Consider the following 23330-nt stretch of genomic DNA (forward strand, 5'->3'; position numbering starts at 1 on the left):
CAAAGATTGTTCTTAATTAGAAAATGGATATTATAGTGTAAAAATATGTATCTAATTTATAAAATATTATTTTTTTTAATTTAAAATTTTTATAATTTTATTTCATAAAAATATTAAATAAATTTATATTTATATATATACATATATATTATATCATATTTTTATATTTTTTTAATTGGGAGTGACGCATCAATCGTGGTTTCATGGAAGATTATAACGCTAAATGAGTTCCCCACTCCACTTTTTGAGAAAGTGAGAACATGGAAAGATTCAAGCAAATCTAAACACGACTTTGGCCATTTTGTGCCTCCATTGACCGCCCACATCAAAACCCTATCCTATCAATTAATTATTTAAAAAAAAATGAGATTCAAATTCTAGGAAGGAGGAAAGAATCTTAAAGTGTTTTCATATAAAGAAGGAAAAAAAAAAAGGAAGTCAACCTTCTCATCAAGTAGCTAGCTAGCTTTGTGGCTGTTATTGCTTTTTATGAAATAAATTTCGTACAGCTAGAGATTTAAAAATAAAAATGGCATCCTTTTTTCGTGATCAAATGTTCAAATTCTCCTTCCATGGAAATATTTTTTCTGCCTATGTTCTTGTTGCTTTGTTGGAAAAATTGCTTCTTTAATGTTTCTGTTCATGTATTCTTAACCATACACTGGCTCAGCACTGATCAATGCCTTGTGGTTAAGGTTGTCTGAGTGGCAAAATCCACTTCTTTAGCGTGACACATCTATATGTAATACCCATATATATATAGTTGATGGTTATGGAATTTTAGTAGGAAGATTTTAGCCGCATAAATCAGCACTCAGGGCAAATGGTTTGCCATCCTAGTAACTTGAAATAGAGGAATCTAATCTTTTCGGGTGACAGATTCTTTTACCTTACTAATACAAGCATTATTTCATTTCCATAGGTGGTCAAAAACCTTGTTGCATCTTTCGATATCATCGATTCCGTAGATGATCAAGGCAACACTGCGTTGCATATTGCAGCTTACAGGGGTCAAGCAAAAGTTGTTGAGGCCTTGATTCTTGCATCTTCCTCGCTGATCTCTATAAGAAACAAGGCTGGAGAAACATTTCTCCGTCTTGCGGTGTCTGGTTTCCAAACACCTGCTTTTCGGAGAGTGTATCGACAGATTAATCTTATGAAGCAAATAGTACATGCAAAAAACTTCAACATGGAAGACATTGTTAATGCTAAAAACAATGATGGAAGGACTGCACTTCACATGGCCATCATTGGGAATGTTCACACTGACCTAGTTGAACTCCTGATGTCTGCACAAGCAATTGATGTGAACATCCGTGATGCAAATGGAAGGACTCCTCTTGATCTTCTTAGACAAAGGCCTCGTTCTGCTTCATCAGATATACTTATTAGACATTTGATTTCAGCTGGGGGGATGTTTGGTTGTCAGGATTACACTGCAAGAAGAGCAATTGCCTCTCACATAAAAGATGCAAGGCCATGGAAGCAGTCCTGGAACTTCTTTCAGAATATCCGACACTGAAATCTTCTTGTATACAGGTGTTGAGACTACATCGGATGCCAGTGATATCGGTAGCGGAGGAAGGAGTCGTTCATCCTCAACAGATTTTGACTCAGCTGATGAAAAGAGAAAGTCATCAACTGATAAAAAACCAGGTTCTATGAATAATGCAGCGCAGAGATTGAAAAGTGTTCTCCATTGGCCTCGGCTGAGGGAGAAAAAGCCTAAAAGATTGAAGAAAACGACAAATGAGGACTGCTCAGAGGAGACTCCAATCCCACTTAGACAGAGATTTTCAAAGCCTTCATCACTTCCTAACAACAAGAGGACACTTTCAGTGAGGAGTAATCAATCCAGTCCAATTGCAAAGATAAAACTTGCTTCAGGGATAATGCATGGTGTTATGCAGGCCATGCCACAGTTAACTATCCCTCCAAGATCTCGTTCGAGTTCATTCTCAAAATCATCCATTTCTTCTCCTAGCTCATTGGATAAACAAAAGGGAGTTTTCATTCAGAGTGACATTGCTGGACCATCTTGTTCCAATCCAACTCTTGATGATGAAAATCCAAATACAGTTGAGAAGCAAGGGTCTACCAAAAAAGGGTTAAGAAGTCAGTATTTCTGTTTTGGAGGTTCAGGCCTGGCTGTGAAAATCCCAGTCAGCAGGCAGAGGCAGAACCAGAACCAGACTACTGTCAACGCTGCCATGGTCTCAATGGCTTGATTGTCTTTGACAGGAAGAGTTGGGTCCTGAAATAAGCTGAAGACCAACCACCTGAATCTATGTAAAAGGCAACTTACTGACATAGAAGAACCATTATCAAGATCTGTAACTTGCTGCCTGTTTTATATATATCTAGCTTCTGTACTTGGATAAAAACTGCATGTTTCGAAATAAACTTTTCATGTTTCACTGTAACAGTGTGCTTTATTTGTATCTACTGCCCTCTTATTTCTCTCAAGTCCGGGAGATATTGATGTGATGAATCCTGAACTTGTAGTGAAAGAAAAGTTCATTTTACATTGCAGATAAAAGCATATCTAACAAAGGTATAGAATTATCAATATGGATTATGGATAATCAAACCATTGGTCTATAATTAAACCAATTTTTTTGCATTTAAGGGTATAGTTTTTCGCATTTTGCCTGAAGAGACTAAAGAAGGTGAACGAAGCATAGTTGAAATGCTTCCATTTAATTGAAAGTATATGTTAGAAAATAACCATCCTTTCTGTGACACCTTCATGCCACTTCAAGATAGTTCAAAGATCCGATACTTTAAAAAGTTTTTTATGAGATAAAATCGTAAAATTTATCGACAATATTTAGATATGGGTCTTCACAATTTCACTAAAAAACCACGTCTAATCTTTTGGGACATACAAAAAGGATTCAGCCATCAAACAAAACCACCCAAAGGCCAATGGGAATGTGATCTCAGCCCATATATAATAGTTCATCACCCAAAGGGCCAAAACCCAACTTGGCAGAACCATACTCAGACCCTTTTTTTTTTTAATTTGGAAAATAATTTAACATGTTTCAAATATAAAAAATTCGTAGGTGATGACATACTTAATAGGTTGATTAGAGAGGAAAAAGAAATCCAAATATTTTCTTTTATAGTTAGGAAATATTCTCTTACATTAGATAGATATGACATCATTTTGACTGTCGCAGTTCAGTTTTTTTCTGCTCCTGATGCCATTAGATTTGAAACAATTTGGAAAAAAAAAATTATATAGTAAAGGAGACTTATTAACTGAGAAAATAATTTCTTAGGAAATGGAATTCCTGGCTGTTACATCACAGGGAAAATCCAAACACAATCTTCCAACACCCATGAGCCTGTTCTTTGCCCCAACAATTGACATTTCAATAACTTATCTGACAAAATTTTCCTGGATTTCTGATTACTTTGTTTGAAAATTATTTGTACCGGACGTTTGAAGGTACAAATGATACTGACAATACTATATATTTAAAATTCAAAGAAAAATTTTTCAGTAAAGTAAACAAGAGCTGACTAAGATTACTTAGATTCAAATACTTGAATTTTATCCCTGATTAAAATCGATCGAGAGGATATTAAGAGTTTTATTTTAAATCAGATTTTTTTTTCTTTGCTTATACTAGGATTTTACTATTTTGATATAACCAAAACAATAATTAAATTTTTAATATAAATTAGAACTTTCAAAGATTTTCAAGTGAAGCTCGTAAGTTTTTTTATTAAAATTAATTAAATAAAAATTAAATTTGAATATTTAAATCATTAATGCATAAGTAAAAAAATTAAGATATTTTATTTTTTAAAATAAAAATGATAATAATAAATGGAGTATTAATGTTAATTATTTGTCAATTAAGAATTATTTTTAGCTGATTAATATTAGAAATATTAATGGGTAAGATATAGGATGGATAAAGTATTTTTCATTCCTATCTTCATATTTTTATGTTAGATCTATCTTTATGTACATATTTAACGAGCATTTCAAATCCATCTTTATATTTTTTTCTCGTGATATTTAATATAAGTACGTTTAATTATTTTATTATAACTTTTATAAAAAAAAAAACTAAAATTTTTATTTTTATTTTTTTGTAATTTTATCTTTCATGTTTATATATATTTTAAATATATTTAAATAAAAATATATTAGTTTTAATTAATCTAAACTATTAATTTATATTATTTAATAAAAAATTATTTATTTAATATATATATAAATATATATAAAAAGTATGAATATGGATATAAAATAAATATTATATTATTTGTTCTCGTTTTAATATTTGATAAAAATTTTAAAATTATACATAGCTTTATTTATATAATATTTATTTATCTTTGTTTGAATAAAAAATTAAAAAAAACTTTTATTAAATATGAACAAAATTCTAATCCCTGTTCAAGTTGATGGATAGTGATTTCCTTATATAAGCATAAAAGCAACAAGCGAAGGCGTCCATGTGGGGGCAAAGGACCATGGGACCTCAAAAAAAAAAAACCACACACACAGGGAAAAGAAGGTCAACTTCGGCGAACGACGGCAATCACACACGTTGCTTTACAACTTGTGCTCCGATTCTATCCAAGAGCAAAGTGCCCCGTCGACATTACAGAAAAAAAATTTTGACTAGATTCTGTTGAATTTTCCACAAAATTGGCTACTTTTATAGCATGTTTTTTATCTTACTGATTATTATTATTAGACTAATAAAAGGAGATCAGGGAAAGAAAATTGTTCAGTGGGTAGTTAAAACCCACTTAGAAAAAATCACATGTTCCACTTCATATTACACATAAAATCAAAATCTTTATTTAATTAGTAATTAGTATATAAATATTGTAATTAGTAAGTTTAATTAATTCTTTATTTAAATTCGAAACTTAATCCGATTAATTTATGTAATCATTCTTAAAAAATATTATTTTTTAAATTTAACATTTAAATCTCAATATTTATAATTTATTATTATTTTTTAATAAAAAATTAATTCTTTATTTAAAATATTAATTTGATAAAGATTATCTTTAATTAGAAAATAAATATTATAATGTGAAAATTCATATCTAATTTATGAAATATTATTTTTTTTAATTTAAAAATTTTATGATTTTATTTAACAAAAATTTTATATAATTTAAATTTAAATTTATATATATCATATCATATTTTTATATTTTTTTAATGTAAAAATGACACATCAATAGTTGTCTCATGGAAACGCTAAATGAGTGCCCCACTCCACTTTTTGAGAGAGTGAGACCATGGAAAGATTCAAGCAAATCTAAACACAACTTTGGCCATTTTGTGCCTCCGTTGACCGCCCACATCAAACCATATCCTATCAATTAAATATTTAAAAACAAAATGAGATTCAAATTCTAGCAAGGAAGAAAGGAATTTTTTATATAAAGAAGGAAAAAAGAAAAGGAAGCCAACCTTCTCATCAATTAGCTAGCTAGCTTTGTGGCTGTTATTGCTTTCTCTGAAATCAAATTTGTACAGCTAGTGATTCAAAAAAAAAAAAAAAAAGTGGCATCCCTTTTTCATGATCAAATGTTCAAATTCTCCTTCCATGGGATAATCCACTTAGTTTGAATATATTAATTAAGTCGACATGGAAAATATTTCTTTAAGATCACTAAAAAATATAAAAAAGGTAAAGTTAATTAAAAATAATACTCAAATTTTTTAATTTCTTAAAAAGTGTAATATGATGATAAGGGAAAAAATTACAAATATCGTAATTTAAAATTTAAATTTATTAAATGTTATAATTTAAAAGTGATTGTATGAATCGATTAAATTATACTATATGTTCATTATGTTTTTTTTTTATTGCATTGATTAGATATTGTTTTGAGAAAAATTTTCAACTATAATTGGTCCAACCCAGCAGAATAATTTAAATAAATGAGAAATTAATAATCATGATTTGGGATCCGGTGGGTTGTGGTTATTGATTCTTTGAGTTGTAAATCAATACTACATTTAATTTTCAAATGCTTAATTATTTGCTTTTGAGTGATTTTTGGATCTTTAAGTTTAAACATACCATATGGCAACCTGTATGTGAATAATGCACTTGCCTTTTTTTTTTAATTTTTTAAAAATTTCAAATATTTTAATATTTTTATTATTTATTTTTTAAATTTTATATATTTTTTGGAACTCAAAACGATTACGAATAACTCTTAAAAATCTTAAATTCCACGATTAAATAGCAAAAAGTCTTTTACAAAACTCTAAACTCGATGATTGAAAGAGAAAATGAATTTAGAGTTGAATAAGGAACCCTAAATCCCAAATATTCTCCTCTTTGCTATTAAGCTAAAATCGCATTAACAAAATTTTTTTGTTATTTGATTTTTATTTTGTACGTCATTCTATACACCAAATATACTCTTAATTCATTAATCAAAATTTAGAAGCTTAGTATTGTTTTAAAACAATTACTATCATAGAAGTACAATGTGAGTCATTGCTGTGGAAATTTTTATGCTCTACAAAATAAATTTGAACCTCTCTTTTTTGTTAATCAGATGATTTTAGTCACCCTTTATTTATATATATATATATATATATATATTTGATAAAAGGCATCTTTTATATGGTCAAATGATATATTAATATTTTTAAGTTATATTCGAATAAAATTTTAAATTTTATTTGATTATTATTGAGTTTAAATAATTTGAATTATCGATCGAATTGAATTAGATAATTTTTATATCTAATTCAAATAACTTGCGAACTTAATTAAATTTTTATATTTTAATTAATAAAATATTTCAAATTTAAACTCAAATTCAAATATAAATAATTAAATTTTTATTAAATATAAAAATAGAATTGAATCGAATAAATATAAGTAACTCATTTTTTATTTCAAATCAAACTCAATTTTAAAAAATCAAATTTAATCAAATTTAAATTAAAATTTGAATTTCAAATTAAACTTGAACTTAAATTAATTACATCTTTAATTAAGAGTATTTGACAAGTAGATAAAAAAAGAGAAAAAAAAAAAAATAGAGCAAGCAAATGCCACAGATTCACGGCTTATTTTGCGCCACTTATTTCTCTTTCACACTAAAAATTGTCTTTTTCTTTTCCTCGAACCACGATAGGGTGTAAAATTAACCCCAAAAAATCAAATAGTCCGATCATCAGCCACTTGTATCTTATATTATTGGCGACGACTTCAAATCAAGTACCTCATGGTTGGAACACGCTTATTTGTCGCTTTTATCTTATATTATTGGTTACGATTTTTTTATAAAAAAAAAAATCATCTTCATTAAAAATTTATATTAATTTATTTAAAAATTAATAATGCACGTTTAAATCTATAATGATATTTAGGTAAGTGAACATGCATTATTAATCATTAAATAAATTAATAAAAATTACTATTATTTTTTAAGTAGTGGAGAGAATGTTAATCATAGTACAGATTTTATTTTTTATGAATCAAATGCAATCTTTACTTTTTAACTGAATTTGACTATTAAAGGTTGCAATGTTTCTACGTTAATACCTTTATTTTTAACTTAAAATTTCAAATTCTATCTTAATTACAATAATAATTAACATTTATTTTTAACTAATTCAATTTTCGAAATGTATAATTTACGTGAATAAAATATAAAATATAATGATTAAATTAAATAAATATAAATTATATAAAATAATTAATTTTACATTAATGTAAGTAAATTTTTTGTACAGCATTTGTTGGGATGTTTTGTTAAGAAGGAGAAAAGTGAAATTCACCTTTTACAGACGCAACCAAAAAGATTTTTAATTAATTTTGAATTTTTTTAGTCAGGAAAAGAAATGGATAAACGAATAAAATTAATTCAGATTTAGAATTTTTTTTATGACAACTTCAGCATATTTATCTTATACTGTTTGATGAACACCTCTTTGATTCTATCCAAATAATATTCATTTGTATAAATTTCCGAATATTTCACATATGAAAACAAAAATTGCCTAAGTACTAAAAAATAATATATTTTTATTTTTTAATATATATAAATAAGAGACATGTATTATCTCATTAATTTTACTTGAGAAATCTAATTTTAAAAAAAAATCGATGAAATGTATTGAATACGAAAAATATATATAAATAAATTTCTTAATAATTACTTTTAAAAAAATTATTATAGATTCTTAATGAAATTGCTTAATTTCTACTGCATGAGGTTGATTCCTTGTCATTGCATGTATCGTACAAGCTAAATCTATGTGTTGAAATTTCCTACTGAAAACAATTAAAATTGCTTTTTAAGTACGGCAGATTAAAGGTCGCTATAACCCTAGCTTTTAGAATACGGCAAATTAAAGCATTGCTGCGTGTGACCACTTTGACATACAATATAAGAAATAAACAAATTTGATAAGTTCATATATTTAATAGCGTTTGACAACATTAATTAAGCTTATTAAAAAAAAAAAACCAACAGATCGATTAAGATACATAAAAACCAGATTTTAATTATTCACTGAATTTTAAAAAAAAAAATCCATAGATTTTTAAAAAGGTCACCATAAATTTTGATTTGTTTGTTGCACCCTAAATTTTTTATAGGGAAACACTTTTCACTCAAACTTAAATCCCTTTTTATTTCACATATAATTCAAGAAAAATTTTTGGGTAAAAAATTTAAGAATAAATAAATTATTTAGTCTCTAAATTATGACAAAATATGTTATATTTAATAATTTAAAAATAATAGTTGAAAATCATGATTCAAAATAATTATTTGTTGAACTCGAACCAAAAACTTTTATGTGAAGGTGAACAATCTTTGCACTAAAAATAAAGTCACAATTTAAAATTTTAAAAAATATTGTAAATGTTAAGGTTTAAATTTCAAAATTATTAAATATTATATTTTAAAAATATAATTATAAAAATTAACTGAATTAAATGTTCTGATCCTTGGATTCTCAAGACTGTTTTTTTTTTTTTTAATTATTACTAGTAAAATCTAATTAAGTACTCCATGGATTGAGCTATGGTGTCTAATATTTCAGATAAATATTAGCACATTCAAAAATTGACAGACATATATTGATAAGGCTGTTATCAGTTGGAGATAAGCATATCAATGGATAATAAATAAATAGATAATTGTTATTATTCGATTTGTTTATATTAGATTTGGATAATTAAAAATAAATAATTAATAGATTCGGATAAGAGATTTACTATCTGTGATAGATTTAAAGTGGATACAGATAATATCTTCTGAATATGTAATATCTGAATTTATTTAAGTTTTAATGAATAGTAATATATATTCAAATTCATATTCAAATCCATATTCGAATTCATTACATGTTTATATATGTAAAATATATAAAATTTTATACTTATGAAAGGTTTTAGACATTAAAAGATAACTTTTATTTATTATTAATTAATAGTGAATTTAAAATTTAAATTAAATTTTTATTTTTTATGTTCTGATGAAAATTTTAAATAAACAAATATTTTAACAGATTCAAATTTGAATGATAATATTCAACTTAAATAAATATTTAAACAGATTCGAATATTATAAATATTAAATAAATTCTAATATCTAAAAAATATGATACCCACTCCATTGTCATTCCTAATTAGAGACCGTCCCATCCTTCCATTCAGTCGACTACACGTACCAAACCATTTGCCATCAACTTGATTTAGAAGAGGAGATAAAAGATTAGTTCAAACATGTGATGCATAATCAATGAAGGAACCAATGTTTTTGCCCAACAAATTGGACTCGCTTTTCCTAAGTTCTAGCAGGTTTCCTTTATCATCATTTCCCTTTTGGTGGGAGTTACAGAAATTCCATTGAAGAAAGCAATCATCACATACTTTAGCACTAGCAGCAGAAGCCAGATTTTTTTTTCTTTCAAGGCTGCTACCAATGAATTAAGAACATAATTTTGGTTTATAGATACTTTGAGATTCTACTTTGTCATTCCATCACATGCCAAATTAAATCAAAGAAATTGGAAGAAAAAGGTGACAAAATATCTTCATATTTTGAATATATGAAATGGATGTAATCAATAAATGCACTGAAATCTATCATAGTGGATTAATGCTTGAATTTTCAAAAATTCTGGTAATACAACATAATAAAAAAGTACGTGGTGCTTTTATGATTACCCTTGGTGAAGACTTTGCAAGAGTTGTAGCACTTCAAATTTACAGGAAAAGTAAAAAATATCTCATAAATTAGTATGAACTTTTATAAATGATATTAAAATAATCATTAATTAGATGAAAGTTACGTATTATGTCATTGAAATTATTTTTAAAATTTTATAAGAGTTATGTATAAATTATTTTTAAAATTTTAACGTATGGTATGATTCTGATTATGTAATTTTATATATGTGTTATATTAAATTTGATGAAAATATCAAATTTTAACAAAAAAAATTATGGTACTCTCAATCTCAAATTAAAAAAATATAAATTTATACTTATAAAATATTTTTTATAAAATAAAAATATAAAATTTTTAAATCAAAATAAATATTATTGAGCATAGATCTTGACACATTCCCCACAATGGCTGCTTACAAAATGAAGAGAAAACCTACCTAGCTGCTGGAGGCGTTGAATACATGGTATTTTGAAATGAAAACAAAAGCACTGGTCCTAGACCCAGAGCTAACAGTACGATACAGCTTAACCATTTTTGTGTGATGGGGATTTGTGCATTTGGCAAAATATCTTATATTGGCAAATTAAGTATGAAAATCCATGTGAGATGCAAGCTAAATGGGAGAGAAGAATTGGAGTAATTGTAAACATATAGAGATGGTGAAATGAATGTATGTGAAAAGCCATAAGAATGTTGAATTCCAAGCTTGTTTCAATGTATATGAGTAATTAATTAAATGAATGAAAACTCTTAAATTTGGAATTATTTTTTTTAATGCAAATTACTAAATATACAATCATCATCGTATCATATTGATATCGTAAAATCAATGTTTTAAGATTTAAAAAAAAAAAATTAGAGAAAGAGAATAATAACAACTTTTATACGAGAAATATTTGAAATTAATTTTGATAATAAATTAAAAAATTTTATTATTAGTATTAAAAATGAAATATTTTTTATTAAGTCAAAAATCTATCTAGGATTATTTTTATTGAAACAACCATTTAAGTTCATGTAAAATCAGTTTCATTTTTCAGTTTTGGAGCAACAATTGAATCAAATCTGTTCCTTATTTAAAGTAATTCAAGTAATGAAGCCAAATTATGCCTAATTTTTTCGTTTAGCCATTTAAATAATATTTTAATACATATTAAATACCCACATTTATTTCTATAATTAACTAATTCCTGGTGGTCTCAAGGTTCGTGGAATTTTCTTCAAAGACCTTGCACCAGCTAATAATCCAATGAATAAAAATTGGTTAGTTGAATTTATTAACAGTTCTTTGTCTGCATAAAGACTTTTTGAATCAAACAAAACCACCAAAAACGTCAGTTTCCAGAACTCTTGTAGCCACTTTTTTCTCCTTTTTTTAACTATTGGACTGGGATTTCTCCTTTATAAATACTAACCAAACCAGTTGGAAATTTCCAAGTTTCAATTTCTTTTGGTTTTGATCTCCTTTCCCTCCTTGCTTTGTCGTTTTTGCTGTGTTTCAGACATGGGAACTCAAGCTCCTTCTCACAAAGATTATGCCAGGAACAACAGTGTAAGTTAATTTCTCTAACCTCTCCTTTGTGCATGTAATTGCAGTGTTGTTTGTTTCGTCTTGCTTTTTCTTTTTAAAAAACAAAAAGTTAATAAAAAATTTTTGTTAAACAAAAAGTTAATAAAAAGCTATCCAAACTCATTGGAGTTTTGTCCTTTCAGCTTTATTCTCTTGTATCTCTATGATGTATTTTTTGTTTTTAGCTCTTATTGCTTTCTGTGAGGTCATGATTTTTGTTTTTCTTTTATGTAATTCTGCTTCCTCAAGAACCCTGATGGCTTAAAAGCCTCTAACGTTCATGAAAATATCCGATAGCTCTTAAATCATTTACTCATCACAAGAACTTGGAAATGTAACCAGTTTTCAACACAAATCTCTACCTGTGATATATAATTTTGAATTTCCATCCATTTTTGCATCTCTGCAACTTTGATTTACTAAGGTTTAACTTAATCCTGATTCCTAAGTTGAACACATGATTCTGGTTCAATGGGTTCTTTTTTCCAACATCCCCGATATCTATGGTTTCATCACAAGCCAGTACTGTATAGTTTACTTCATATACTTGGCTGAAGAAACACCACCCTTAGAAATTTTATTTATTAATCTTTTAACCTTCTTCTCATGATACCATGCTTTCAACTTTGATTATTGAAGAAACCAGTTGTAAGAAGGAATATTAAATTTTGTTGACTGAAATTATTTGTTTATTTAGGAGCTCCAGATAATTTACAGTGATACCTTTTTTCATTGGTTACAGCTGGTCAATAAGTCTTAAGTCAATGCTTAACGTGTGGTTTAATTTTTGTCACAATCAAACCTTGTAATTATCAAACCATTTACATATATTCGTAACCAAATATCTCAGAAAAAATGTTCTGTATAGTCATGTTTACTGTTTATAGTTATCTTTAGTGATTTACAGAATGGATTCACATGTAAGCACATGGTTTATTGTTACTAATACTTTCAGACCAGCCAAAAGCATTTGACTTTTATTACTCTTACATTAGAGGGTTTTGTCTGTTTTCCAAGATAAAATAAAACATGTAAGTTCCCCCAATTAAATCAGTTTCAAGCTTTGCTTTGCCTTGATCACATGGATAGTTTTTTATATCAATGAAAATAGAAAAAGAGTTAATTCCTCCTAATCCTTGATGTTCAGACAATTACACAAATAAATGAAATAAGAAATATGTAGACTATTAGGAGTCGTCTTTCATGTTGGACCCCCCTTTCCTTTAGAATTGAATGGAGATAAACGTGCGAAGTGGGAACCAAGTTAGTGGCCGACATGTTCAAAATACATAGGTCAAGACAAAAGCAACTACCTATCTTCTACTAACTGAATCATTAACAAATGACAATTGATAACTGATATAGGCACTTTTTGCCTCTCCAAGAATTAGGGGATTCCAATCCATGTTGTTCACTTTTAACAATTATCAGAAGCACTAGGGGATTTTCGTTAAATGGTAAAGGGAAAGAAAAGGCATGTTTTGGTGGCTTTCACTAACATTAACTTTATCTAGTTGTCTGATTTGCTTTACTTTTTCAGTTTTTGTGTATACATATAGTTCTTTAGCATTCTTATGAATTTGTTGCTGTCAAAATTAATTGAGAGAACTGTAACATTGTCAATCACAGTTTGAAGAAAAATTAGCAAAGCAGAAAGCAATTGATGATTGGCTGCCCATTACGTCATCAAGAAATGCAAAATGGTGGTATTCAGCTTTCCACAATGTCACTGCTATGGTTGGAGCTGGTGTCCTCAGTCTCCCCTATGCCATGTCAGAGCTTGGATGGTATGCTCTCAGAGTTAACTGCAAACAATCTAATGAACAAGGAAATATTTCATATAATTATTTAATTACATAATGAAGTTAATTTGGGACACTGATATTTTAGCCAAGCAAGGCATATAGAAATCAAATTTGATAGTTTAATCTAACATGTTCATTTGGTTTCAGGGGTCCTGGTGTGGTTGTTCTGGTCCTATCATGGATTATTACCCTCTATACTCTATGGCAAATGGTTGAGATGCATGAGATGGTTCCAGGAAAACGTTTTGATAGATACCATGAACTGGGTCAATATGCCTTTGGTGAAAAACTTGGTCTCTATATTGTGGTGCCACAGCAAGTTGTTGTTGAAGTTGGTGTGTGCATAGTGTACATGGTTACCGGAGGCAAATCATTGAAGAAGTTCCATGACACTGTCTGCAGTACCTGCAAACAGATAAAACTAACCTATTTCATCATGATTTTTGCCTCTGTTCACTTTGTGCTATCTCACCTTCCCAACTTCAACTCCATTTCTGGTGTCTCCTTGGCAGCAGCAGTCATGTCCTTGAGGTATCACATCCTTTCATGTGCCATATCAGATAGATTAAACAAAATCTGAAAAATAAAGTAACAATGTTAATATTTGATATGCTAATGCAAGATTTGGTGATTGTCTTGTCATACAGTTACTCTACTATTGCTTGGGGAGCTTCAATATCTAAGGGTGTTCAGGACGATGTGCAATATGGCTACAAAGCTAAGACTGCAGCAGGAACAGTGTTCAACTTCTTCAGTGCCTTGGGTGATGTAGCTTTTGCCTATGCTGGGCACAATGTGGTCTTGGAGATCCAAGCTACAATCCCTTCTACACCTGAGAAGCCATCAAAAGTACCCATGTGGAGAGGTGTTATCGTTGCCTATATAGTTGTGGCCTTGTGCTACTTCCCGGTTGCCTTAATTGGTTACTGGGTGTTTGGCAATTCTGTTCAAGACAACATCCTCATCTCATTGGAGAAACCTGCATGGCTTATTGCAATGGCTAACATGTTTGTTGTTGTTCATGTTATTGGCAGCTACCAGGTTTGTATCAATCAATTTAATCTTCTTCAGATTTTATCATAATTTATATATCCATATTACAGATAACTGATTAGATTTTGGTTCAACTTTTGTCTATGTAGATCTACGCAATGCCAGTGTTTGACATGATAGAAACTGTACTAGTAAAGAAACTAAATTTCAAGCCCTCTAGAACACTTCGATTCTTTGTTCGCAATTTTTATGTCGGTAAGTAAAACTCTTCACTTATTTCAACTTACTTGCATTCAAATGAAGGCCATTATATCAACAAAAAAGGGGATTACAGGATTTTAATTTATGTGTCATATCTTTGTTGCAGCGTTGACAATGTTCATTGCCATTACCTTCCCTTTCTTCGGTGGCCTTCTTGGATTTTTCGGAGGATTTGCTTTTGCACCAACAACATACTTTGTAAGCCACAGTCTCCCTTCATGCCATATTTCTTCTTATTAGAAAAGTACCATTCTCTTTGAAGAATTTTTACATCATTACTCATGTTTACTTGCTTTTTATTCTTTAGCTTCCTTGCATCATGTGGCTTGCCGTCTATAAACCAAGAAGATTCGGTTTATCTTGGTGGACTAACTGGGTAAGAAAACTTGATTTAAATTCTATTAACCTCATTGTTTCAATGTGCTTCGAATCGGTGTTTAGTTGGTCTTACTTGGGTTTCCTTTTGTTTTCCCAGATCTGTATTGTATTTGGTGTTTTCTTGATGGTCCTATCACCAATTGGAGGGTTGAGGCAAATCATCCTTCAAGCCAAGCACTATCAATTTTACTCTTAAATAGTTGTCTTCCCACAGTAGGAGGAAGTGCGGTGCCACAAATTGAAGAGCAGGAACAAATGAAGAACATGATAGTTAAGTCAGTCTGATGGGGCATAAGGCCATCGTCAATAGTTCATCGGATAACTGAACCTTCAATCAACGGGTGTCCATAGTATCGAATCATTGCTTTTTGTGAACAAGTGAACTCCAGTCATTGAGACCAAACCACAGGAGCATTAGTCTTCACTGTTTCTTCATTATTACTGGTGTATGAATATAAAATATACAGTTGTGAAATGGTTGCCATTTAATGTGTTTGCTTTCCAGGAGAGTTCTGAGTCTTAAGGTTTGTTTCAGGAGATTTACTGTATTACTAGTGTAACATTAATACAACTTACTAAGGATTGATGCTTTCTACAGAATGGTTCAATCTTTTTTTGTTACTCAATATTTTGTTGATTTAGTTTCTCCCTTAAAAGTATATATTTCTTGTTGGATCTTGCCACAGACACTATAAAGAAAATTATGTCAAAACTCCAAAGATTAACAGACGAACCTCAAACTGATATGCAAATCCAGGAGAATGAGATTCGAATCACAGCACCTGCAATCCCTTCTCTTATATTTTCATAAGAGGCAGGTGTGTTGGAAAAACAAAATTAAGTTAATAACCGTCTATGCCGAAAACAACATTTTAGACATGTAAATATGTAGCAATAGATACTCGAGTAATAAACTGTGTCTACCAAGTGGATTTGAGGCTTATACTGAGAAAACATTCATATGCTAAATGGAACCAACTGTTTACTCTTTTGCGGATTGCCAAAGCAGAACTTACCATAAAATATACATTGACTGGTGTGCTTGGATATTGCAGAAGGAGCAGAAACTTCTGAAACAAAATCCTAAATTTATGTTCCATTGCTTGGAAATGAAGATGAGAGAAGTCAGAGCTCAGGAATGATGAAACAGTGAATCGAATTGGAATTGGATACCTCTCAAATAATGGATATGGTTTGTAAGTTACCAGAATACAAACCAACTGTTCTGGTCACTGACTCCCTGGAGCCACCAGGTCTTAAGGGTAATGATCAGCTTCAAGGGGCCTGCAGTAGAAAAGGATGCTTTATGTCATAAAATCTGTATAACTTAGACAAATGATTCAGTCTAAGTACTTATTTGAAAGCATAATGTGAACAAAATCTTATCAAATGGAAAAGAATATGAAGAATAAACTAATCAGTTAACACTTGGTAACACCAATAAAATTACAAATGCAAGGTTTATCCTGTTCAATGCCGGCCATATTCACCATTTCCATATGGTTTAACTATGATGTGACAAGCCTGCAATCAAATAAGGAGAACCAACTTTCTATTCCCTTTCATAGCAAGTATTTATCAGAAAACAAATGGATTATGCAATATGCAAAGCATATGAAAAATATCTATACATTCCACAGAATATCAATGGTATCAAATCAAAGAAAGGATTTGCGGAACTTAAATGTTCCATTCTATGGAACTGATTTCAATTACCAAATATATTTGTACTATCATATATGTACCATATGCTCTATCCGGCAATGATTCCACATCTTATACCCTTAACATTATTCTAGAGTAGGTGGAAAATATGTAAAGAAAAGATACGAATTTGAAGCAGTGCAGCTAATATCCTTCATATTGGCCATACTCAAATCTGGAAAGGTAAATCTTCATAATAAGTGGGAAAACAAGGAAGGAAATAAAACAGGTTACAGCCTGTAACACATCATATACCAAATTACCATATGGTTGTGGCTATATATCACCAAGAAAGCATTAAAAAGTTTTTCAAATAAATGAAAATTCAAAATCATTAGCCTTTTGCAATTCAAACTATGTTTGGTAGGAGGGAATATGGGAAGGAAAGATTTTAAATTATGCATTTTTTTCATACTTATGATATTCAAGACCCTTTGATATTTGTCTCCCTAAAAGGAATAACAGCTGTCTCACTAAAAAGAATCTTTTACTAATTTTCAAATTTTCACTAATTTTTTTCCATTTTTGTAATTTCCTTCCTGTCATTTTCCTTTTCTGCTTCCCTCTGCATATCCCTGAATATACCATGGTCATGAATGTTAATGAAGAATGCCTTGACATGAACCAGGATTTTCTACCATTTTAAGACAATAACATTTGAAAATGGACCCTTTTTTCCCTTAAAAAACATTTTAATGAGAACAAAACAGTCATGGTCAAAAGTTGTCTTTCCTAATATATTCAGAATTTGTCTAGGCGAAGTTTGTTTTAAATATGTAGTCATTTTCAAGATTGCCTTCTTTGAAACTGTCAATCAATATATATTTCTTTGCTTCCTTGTTCTTGATTGCTTCATATCTTCTCCTCTTCCTACATAGTTTTTGCAGTGTGTAAACTTTGGTAACTATGGGGACTCAAGCTCCTTCTCATGAAAAGCTCGAAAGCAATACCCCAAGCACTGTAATTAGCCTTTGCTAGACCTCATGCATTTTTTTTTTATTATGCAACTACTATTTCATTATGAACAATTTTTGTTTTCCCGTTTTTTATTCACCTTTTGAGGAGGGGTTACTTGAAAATTGAAACCATGTTTTGCTACTTGACTTGACAGACTGATCAATGATTTATTATGAAATTTCAGGTAGATGAAACAAGGCTCAAGAAGCAGAAGGAGATTAATGATTGGCTTCCAATTACTTCTTCAAGAAATGCCAAATGGTGGTATGCAGCATTCCACAATGTTACTGCTATGGTTGGCGCTGGAGTCCTCAGTCTTCCTTCCGCCATGGCACATCTGGGATGGTACGTCAAATATAATACAATTAAAGCTTTTTTTCTCCCTCAAAAGTCATGTAGGCCTCTGATCCCATCCCTTTTTCCACCATCCCAAAACTCGACCTCAAGGCCTTTAGTTTATTAAGAAAGAAATTTTCACCAGGCTACATGATCATCGGCCACAGTATTCATAATTGGAAACTATTTGGTTTTTATGCATATACTTCAAAGAAAGACTAATATTTGAATAAGCTTTCGTTCTCTAATTCAGGGGTCCCGGAGTTGTAATTCTGATCCTGTCATGGGTCATCACTCTGTACACTCTCTGGCAAATGGTTGAGATGCATGAGATGGTTCCTGGGAAAAGGTTTGATCGATACCATGAGCTGGGGCAGCATGCCTTTGGGGAGAAGCTCGGTCTTTATATAGTGGTGCCTCAGCAACTGATCTGTGAAGTTGGTGTTGACATAGTCTACATGGTTACTGGTGGAAAATCACTGCAGAAAATCCATAATCTAGTCCGCAACAAACCCTACAAAGATATCAAAACGTCATATTTTATCATGATGTTTGCCTCCGTTCATTTTGTACTTGCCCACCTCCCCAACTTTAACTCCATCTCAGCGGTCTCTTTGGCTGCAGCAATCATGTCTCTGACGTATGTTCCTTGTATTCATCAGCTTACATGCTCTTCTAAGTCTGAATCTGAAACTTTAGGGGATATACTACAAATTCGAGCTATATGATGGTCATTACCGAATTATAATCCTCTATAACTATATCTTAATAAGCAGTGATGTAAAATGTTAAGTTGTTTATATTTCTCAAGTCCCAAAAAGAAATCATGTCTGATGTTTATTTTGTTATGCAGTTACTCTACCATAGCCTGGACTGCTTCTGTCCACAAGGGTGTCCAGCCAGATGTGCAACATGGCTACAAAGCCAGCACAGCATCAGGAACAGTCTTTGGTTTTTTTACTGCATTAGGAGATGTGGCTTTTGCCTATGCTGGACACAACGTGGTCTTGGAGATACAAGCAACAGTCCGTTCTACACCAGAGAAGCCTTCCAAGGGTCCAATGTGGAGAGGAGTGCTCATTGCCTACTTCGTTGTGGCCTTCTGCTACTTCCCTGTTGCTCTCATTGGATACTATATATTTGGCAACAATGTTGAGGACAATATCCTCATCTCATTGGAGAAACCAACATGGCTTATTGTTGCAGCTAACGTGTTTGTTGTGATCCATGTGATTGGAAGCTATCAGGTTTGAATTTTTGGTCTGTTTCAGCTTGTGTTCATCCGGATCAACTAGAATAGACTTTGTATACTGTTGTTTCTTTGTTTCTGTAAATGCAGCTATATGCCATGCCTGTTTTTGACATGATAGAAACTGTGATGGTAAAAAAATTGCGTTTTAGACCCACTAGAAAGCTTCGATTTATCGTACGCAATTTTTATGTTGGTAAGTAAAGTAATTTCCGTTTTCAAGTTTAAATAAACAAAGCAAATCTTGTCCGGGGTGTATATTCTGAAATGAAAAACTATATGTTCTTTGTTTCAGCTGCAACTATGTTTGTAGCCATTACTTTTCCTTTCTTTGGTGGTCTTCTTGGATTCTTTGGAGGATTTGCTTTTGCACCAACAACCTATTTTGTAAGTTCCCATCCATTCTTCATTCATTTGGATTGCTACTGGCAAATTCTGACAGAGATTTCAAGCTGATATATATTAATTTTTGCTGCCATTCTTCAGCTTCCTTGCATCATATGGCTTGCTCTATACAAACCGAAGAGGTTCAGCTTATCTTGGTGTATCAACTGGGTATATTTTCAACTTAAATCATGCCCAAGTTTCTTCTTCATATTCTCATCTGCCTGTTGACACTAAATCTGATTTTTGGCCTGTTTTTTTTTAATTTCAGATCTGTATCATACTCGGCCTTCTGCTAATGACTCTATCACCCATTGGAGGTTTGAGGAACATCATTCTTAGTGCCAAACGTTACCATTTCTACTCTTGAATGTTTCTGGAAATGGCAAGCAAGTAATTAGAGAGATAATATATGTTTATGTAAAATAAGACGGTATGGTCGAAATCAGCTCTTATAGAGAACTGGTAGGTAATAGGTTTATCTATTCAATGGGAAAGAGGCCGATGGAACCATCAATGTATTTATCCCATGCACCTGTTCTGCAGCTCTCTTTGTGTTGGTTATTGAATTGTAAGCCACATGTGTGAACTGTTCTTGCAGTTTAATTTATCAACATTTAGCCATTTGAGTTTTTGAATGCTAGTTTTATAGCAGAAGCATGTGACGGACAATTTGCAGTTGCCTTTTAAGGTTGTCCAATGTTGGTATGAAAAGATTCTATTTTAAGAACAAATTTTCCCAGCAGGAGACTTGCTTCTGGACAACAGTTTTCAGATAACTGTAAAAACGTTCATAAGTAATGGTGTCATTGACATTGGCTACATCTGGGAACTGAAAATTTATTCTGAAACTGGTATGCTCACTTTTTGGTATCATCATTCACACAATCTCTTGTACATTCCAGCAAAACCATCTTTGAATCCAATGGCAAACCAATTACAGTGTGACAATTTTATTCACCAGGGATCCACTGCTATATCCTTGTATTTATCAGAGAAACAGATGTCAAAGTAACAATAATATCAACATATCACTAGCTGTCATTGCTATGTTTCCAGATGCAAGTCAATGTCTACATTCTAGAGGAAATGGTGGCTAAACCGGAGTTTTGGACATTGGAAACTACCTACAAGAATAGGCTGTCTGTCAACCGGCAGTGCCGAATCTTATTACATCATAGCCATCATTCTCACCTAAAACTTGTTCCATTGAATTTAATTCTTAGTAACTATTTAAGGGATCAAGCCAAAGCTATAGATATTTGGTTGAGTTCCTTCAAATTGGTTATGAATTGCAAAAGTTCTTAACCATAATAGGAGCAAAGATAGAACATGTTGGAAATTAAAGCAATGTTAACCAGCCAGCAAAGAAATGACAAAACTGAAAGAAGACATTTGAGACTTATGCACCATTTATGTCATTTAAACAAACATAAGAAATTGACAGACAGACACATTTAATTAGTATAAATTGGGGAAACATTTCCTGTGAATTGTATGAGCTAACTCAACCAAACAGACAATAGTAGACTAATGAGCATAAATTAAGAGCAGATTCCACTTGTACAGAAAAATATATCTTCTGGTTGGACTATTCCAACAAGACAGGAGACCACAAACAGTTTATCCTTTAGTTGGTTGAGATCAGAGGTTTTTGTTTGCTCTTCAGATAGCCAAAACAAACCAGAACCTTGAAAACATCAAAGACAAACAACAACGGTAATTAAAACTAAACAATAAACTTTAGGTGGTGATCTACTATGCCCAAGTAGTAGCCTAATGCTCAAACAGATACAATGAGAGGACATCTCCAACTAGATGTTTATGGTGCAATTTTGCAGAAGAAACTACAAAAGCATGCATTTAAATGCAAAAGAATCAATCAAAGAGAACCAATATAACTCCTAAAGCACTCATTTCCTTCATAATAGAGTTGCATTTTCAAATAATTTGTGGCATTGACAAACTATAAAAGCATGCATTCAAGTGCAAAAGTATTCAATGAGGAAAACCAAAAAAATTGTTCTAAAAGTAGTCATTTCATCTCAAGAGTTCATCAAAGACACAAACTTTAAGCGTATGTTACACATCATCATATTCCTCATCCCGTCTGTTATTCTAATTCTTGACCTTGATTGTTATACAGAACAAGAAATATAAAATTAAATCCCCCCCTCCCCCTTTACCTCTCTCAAAAGATCACCATTATCATAATATCTTCTCCAATTTAGACTTTTTCTCTTTAAACAACTCAATCCACAAATTAGAAATCCACAGCATACTAACACCAATAGCTGTAACAACAACAAACATCCAAGAAATCCAAATCCATCTGGGAATCACTTTATCAGCTCTCCCACTTATATAAAACACTCCCATCTGGTACACGAAAAAAACACCAAAAATCCCTCTAGCAACACTATAAAAGGCATAAAAATAGGGAGACAAAGAGGCATAGACCTTTGCAGCCAACTCATCATCGTTCCTCCTAACAGTTGCCAAAGTCCAAACATTCTGGCAAAAGCTGGTAATTTCAGCTAAAATCAAAAGAGAGAGTATAGCATACGCGCCATGGAAGACAACGTAGCGGCAGGTGATGAAAACAAAGAGAGTAGCCAAATGATGGCCAATGAAAAGGATGTCTGAAGGGATGAAAATAATGTAGTGAAGGAGATCTGCAAGAAAATAAGCAATGCTATAATCCAAAACTAAATTCTGGGTTTTTGTGTTTGATGAAGAAAAGCCACGGTTTTGGTCTGAAAAGATTGCAAAAGTGGCTAAGAAAACAGCTGGGGTACCATGGAAAAGAGACATTAAGCAAGAAGAAGCCTCAGGGCGGATCTTGGAACTCCAGCTACGGAAAACAATGAAGTAAGCAATTAAATATGTGGTAAAAAACACAGAGAAAAACAAAGGGAGATTTGGGATTGGGAAGAAAAGGGTAGTTTCCATTGATTTTTTTTTTCTTTTTCTTAGGCGTTGACTGGAGAAAAAAGTATGAGAATTCTGGAGTTGGGTTGGGTTAGACTTTGTGATGTTGGTTTGCTTGAAGAGTTTCTGGAAAAAGGAGATGGGCTGTCAGAAGACAAACAGGCGACACGTTTTTAAGGAATCAATGTTTCATCTTTCATGATTTAGCGCTTACAAAGGACGCTTTTGGCTGCGTTTATATTACGAGCTTATTATAGATTTACCGTACCAGGTCTGGTTCCCATTCATTTCTGTTTGTCTTAGTGACGCAGGGAATGAAAGCATGGTTGGAAGGGAAATCTAGTTTATCAGAAAATCTGTTATCTGTCCTTTGAGTGTTTGATTTTCAATGTGATTTTATAAATGCTTGTGAATTAATAACAATGGAATTATTAATCCAATTATAACCAAGTCTCAATTAATTTTTACATCCAAAAATATAAAGAAGATGGTTGACGTTCATAAGGAAAATCAGCTTCTCTTGGTTTATTTCTAGATCATTTTGTGATGGCTTTCAAGCCAA

At 31.2% G+C, this 23330-nt stretch overlaps 3 protein-coding genes, 1 long non-coding RNA gene and 1 pseudogene across 4 annotated transcripts; 3 read left to right on the forward strand and 2 right to left on the reverse strand.

The window, feature by feature from the left end:
- Window positions 1-223: 223 nt before the first annotated feature.
- LOC111293451 (uncharacterized) lies at window positions 224-2423 on the forward strand (annotated as a pseudogene).
- Window positions 2424-11456: 9033 nt separating this feature from the next.
- On the forward strand, window positions 11457-15828 carry LOC111292337 (lysine histidine transporter 1). Its single transcript, XM_022884662.2, has 8 exons — window positions 11457-11752; window positions 13400-13557; window positions 13723-14106; window positions 14223-14616; window positions 14718-14823; window positions 14936-15027; window positions 15137-15205; window positions 15305-15828. Exons 1-8 carry the CDS (start codon window positions 11705-11707, stop codon window positions 15401-15403), a joined length of 1350 nt encoding a protein of 449 aa, XP_022740397.1. The 5' UTR covers window positions 11457-11704; the 3' UTR covers window positions 15404-15828.
- On the reverse strand, window positions 13968-17305 carry LOC149516640 (uncharacterized). Its single transcript, XR_016345926.1, has 2 exons — window positions 15942-17305; window positions 13968-14151 (listed from the first exon to the last, which is right to left on the reverse strand). It is a non-coding gene; the product is annotated as an uncharacterized LOC149516640 (long non-coding RNA).
- Window positions 17306-17514: 209 nt separating this feature from the next.
- On the forward strand, window positions 17515-20238 carry LOC111292339 (lysine histidine transporter 1-like). Its single transcript, XM_022884665.2, has 8 exons — window positions 17515-17871; window positions 18053-18213; window positions 18458-18844; window positions 19058-19451; window positions 19544-19649; window positions 19749-19840; window positions 19940-20008; window positions 20109-20238. Exons 1-8 carry the CDS (start codon window positions 17818-17820, stop codon window positions 20205-20207), a joined length of 1362 nt encoding a protein of 453 aa, XP_022740400.2. The 5' UTR covers window positions 17515-17817; the 3' UTR covers window positions 20208-20238.
- Window positions 20239-21095: 857 nt separating this feature from the next.
- LOC111292338 (TLC domain-containing protein At5g14285-like) lies at window positions 21096-23232 on the reverse strand. Its single transcript, XM_022884664.2, has one exon. It carries the CDS (start codon window positions 22787-22789, stop codon window positions 22046-22048), a length of 744 nt encoding a protein of 247 aa, XP_022740399.1. The 5' UTR covers window positions 22790-23232; the 3' UTR covers window positions 21096-22045.
- Window positions 23233-23330: the final 98 nt, after the last annotated feature.

This window comes from Durio zibethinus, chromosome 10, assembly GCF_047325235.1.
Source record: "Durio zibethinus cultivar Kanyao isolate XHJ-2024 chromosome 10, ASM4732523v1, whole genome shotgun sequence".
NCBI lineage: Eukaryota > Viridiplantae > Streptophyta > Magnoliopsida > Malvales > Malvaceae > Durio > Durio zibethinus.

What these genes read in the sequence shown, in the direction of transcription:
- LOC111292339 (XM_022884665.2), top strand. Translation starts at nt 17,818, where the DNA reads ATGGGGACTCAAGCTCCTTCTCATGAAAAGCTCGAAAGCAATACCCCA. An exon ending in AAAGCAATACCCCAAGCACT is followed by an intron (nt 17,872 to 18,052) that starts GTAATTAGCCTT and finishes ATGAAATTTCAG; the next exon opens with GTAGATGAAACAAGGCTCAA. An exon ending in ATGTGATTGGAAGCTATCAG is followed by an intron (nt 19,452 to 19,543) that starts GTTTGAATTTTT and finishes CTGTAAATGCAG; the next exon opens with CTATATGCCATGCCTGTTTT.
- LOC111292338 (XM_022884664.2), bottom strand. Translation starts at nt 22,789, where the DNA reads ATGGAAACTACCCTTTTCTTCCCAATCCCAAATCTCCCTTTGTTTTTC.
- LOC111292337 (XM_022884662.2), top strand. Translation starts at nt 11,705, where the DNA reads ATGGGAACTCAAGCTCCTTCTCACAAAGATTATGCCAGGAACAACAGT. An exon ending in GCCATGTCAGAGCTTGGATG is followed by an intron (nt 13,558 to 13,722) that starts GTATGCTCTCAG and finishes ATTTGGTTTCAG; the next exon opens with GGGTCCTGGTGTGGTTGTTC. An exon ending in TTGCACCAACAACATACTTT is followed by an intron (nt 15,028 to 15,136) that starts GTAAGCCACAGT and finishes TTTATTCTTTAG; the next exon opens with CTTCCTTGCATCATGTGGCT.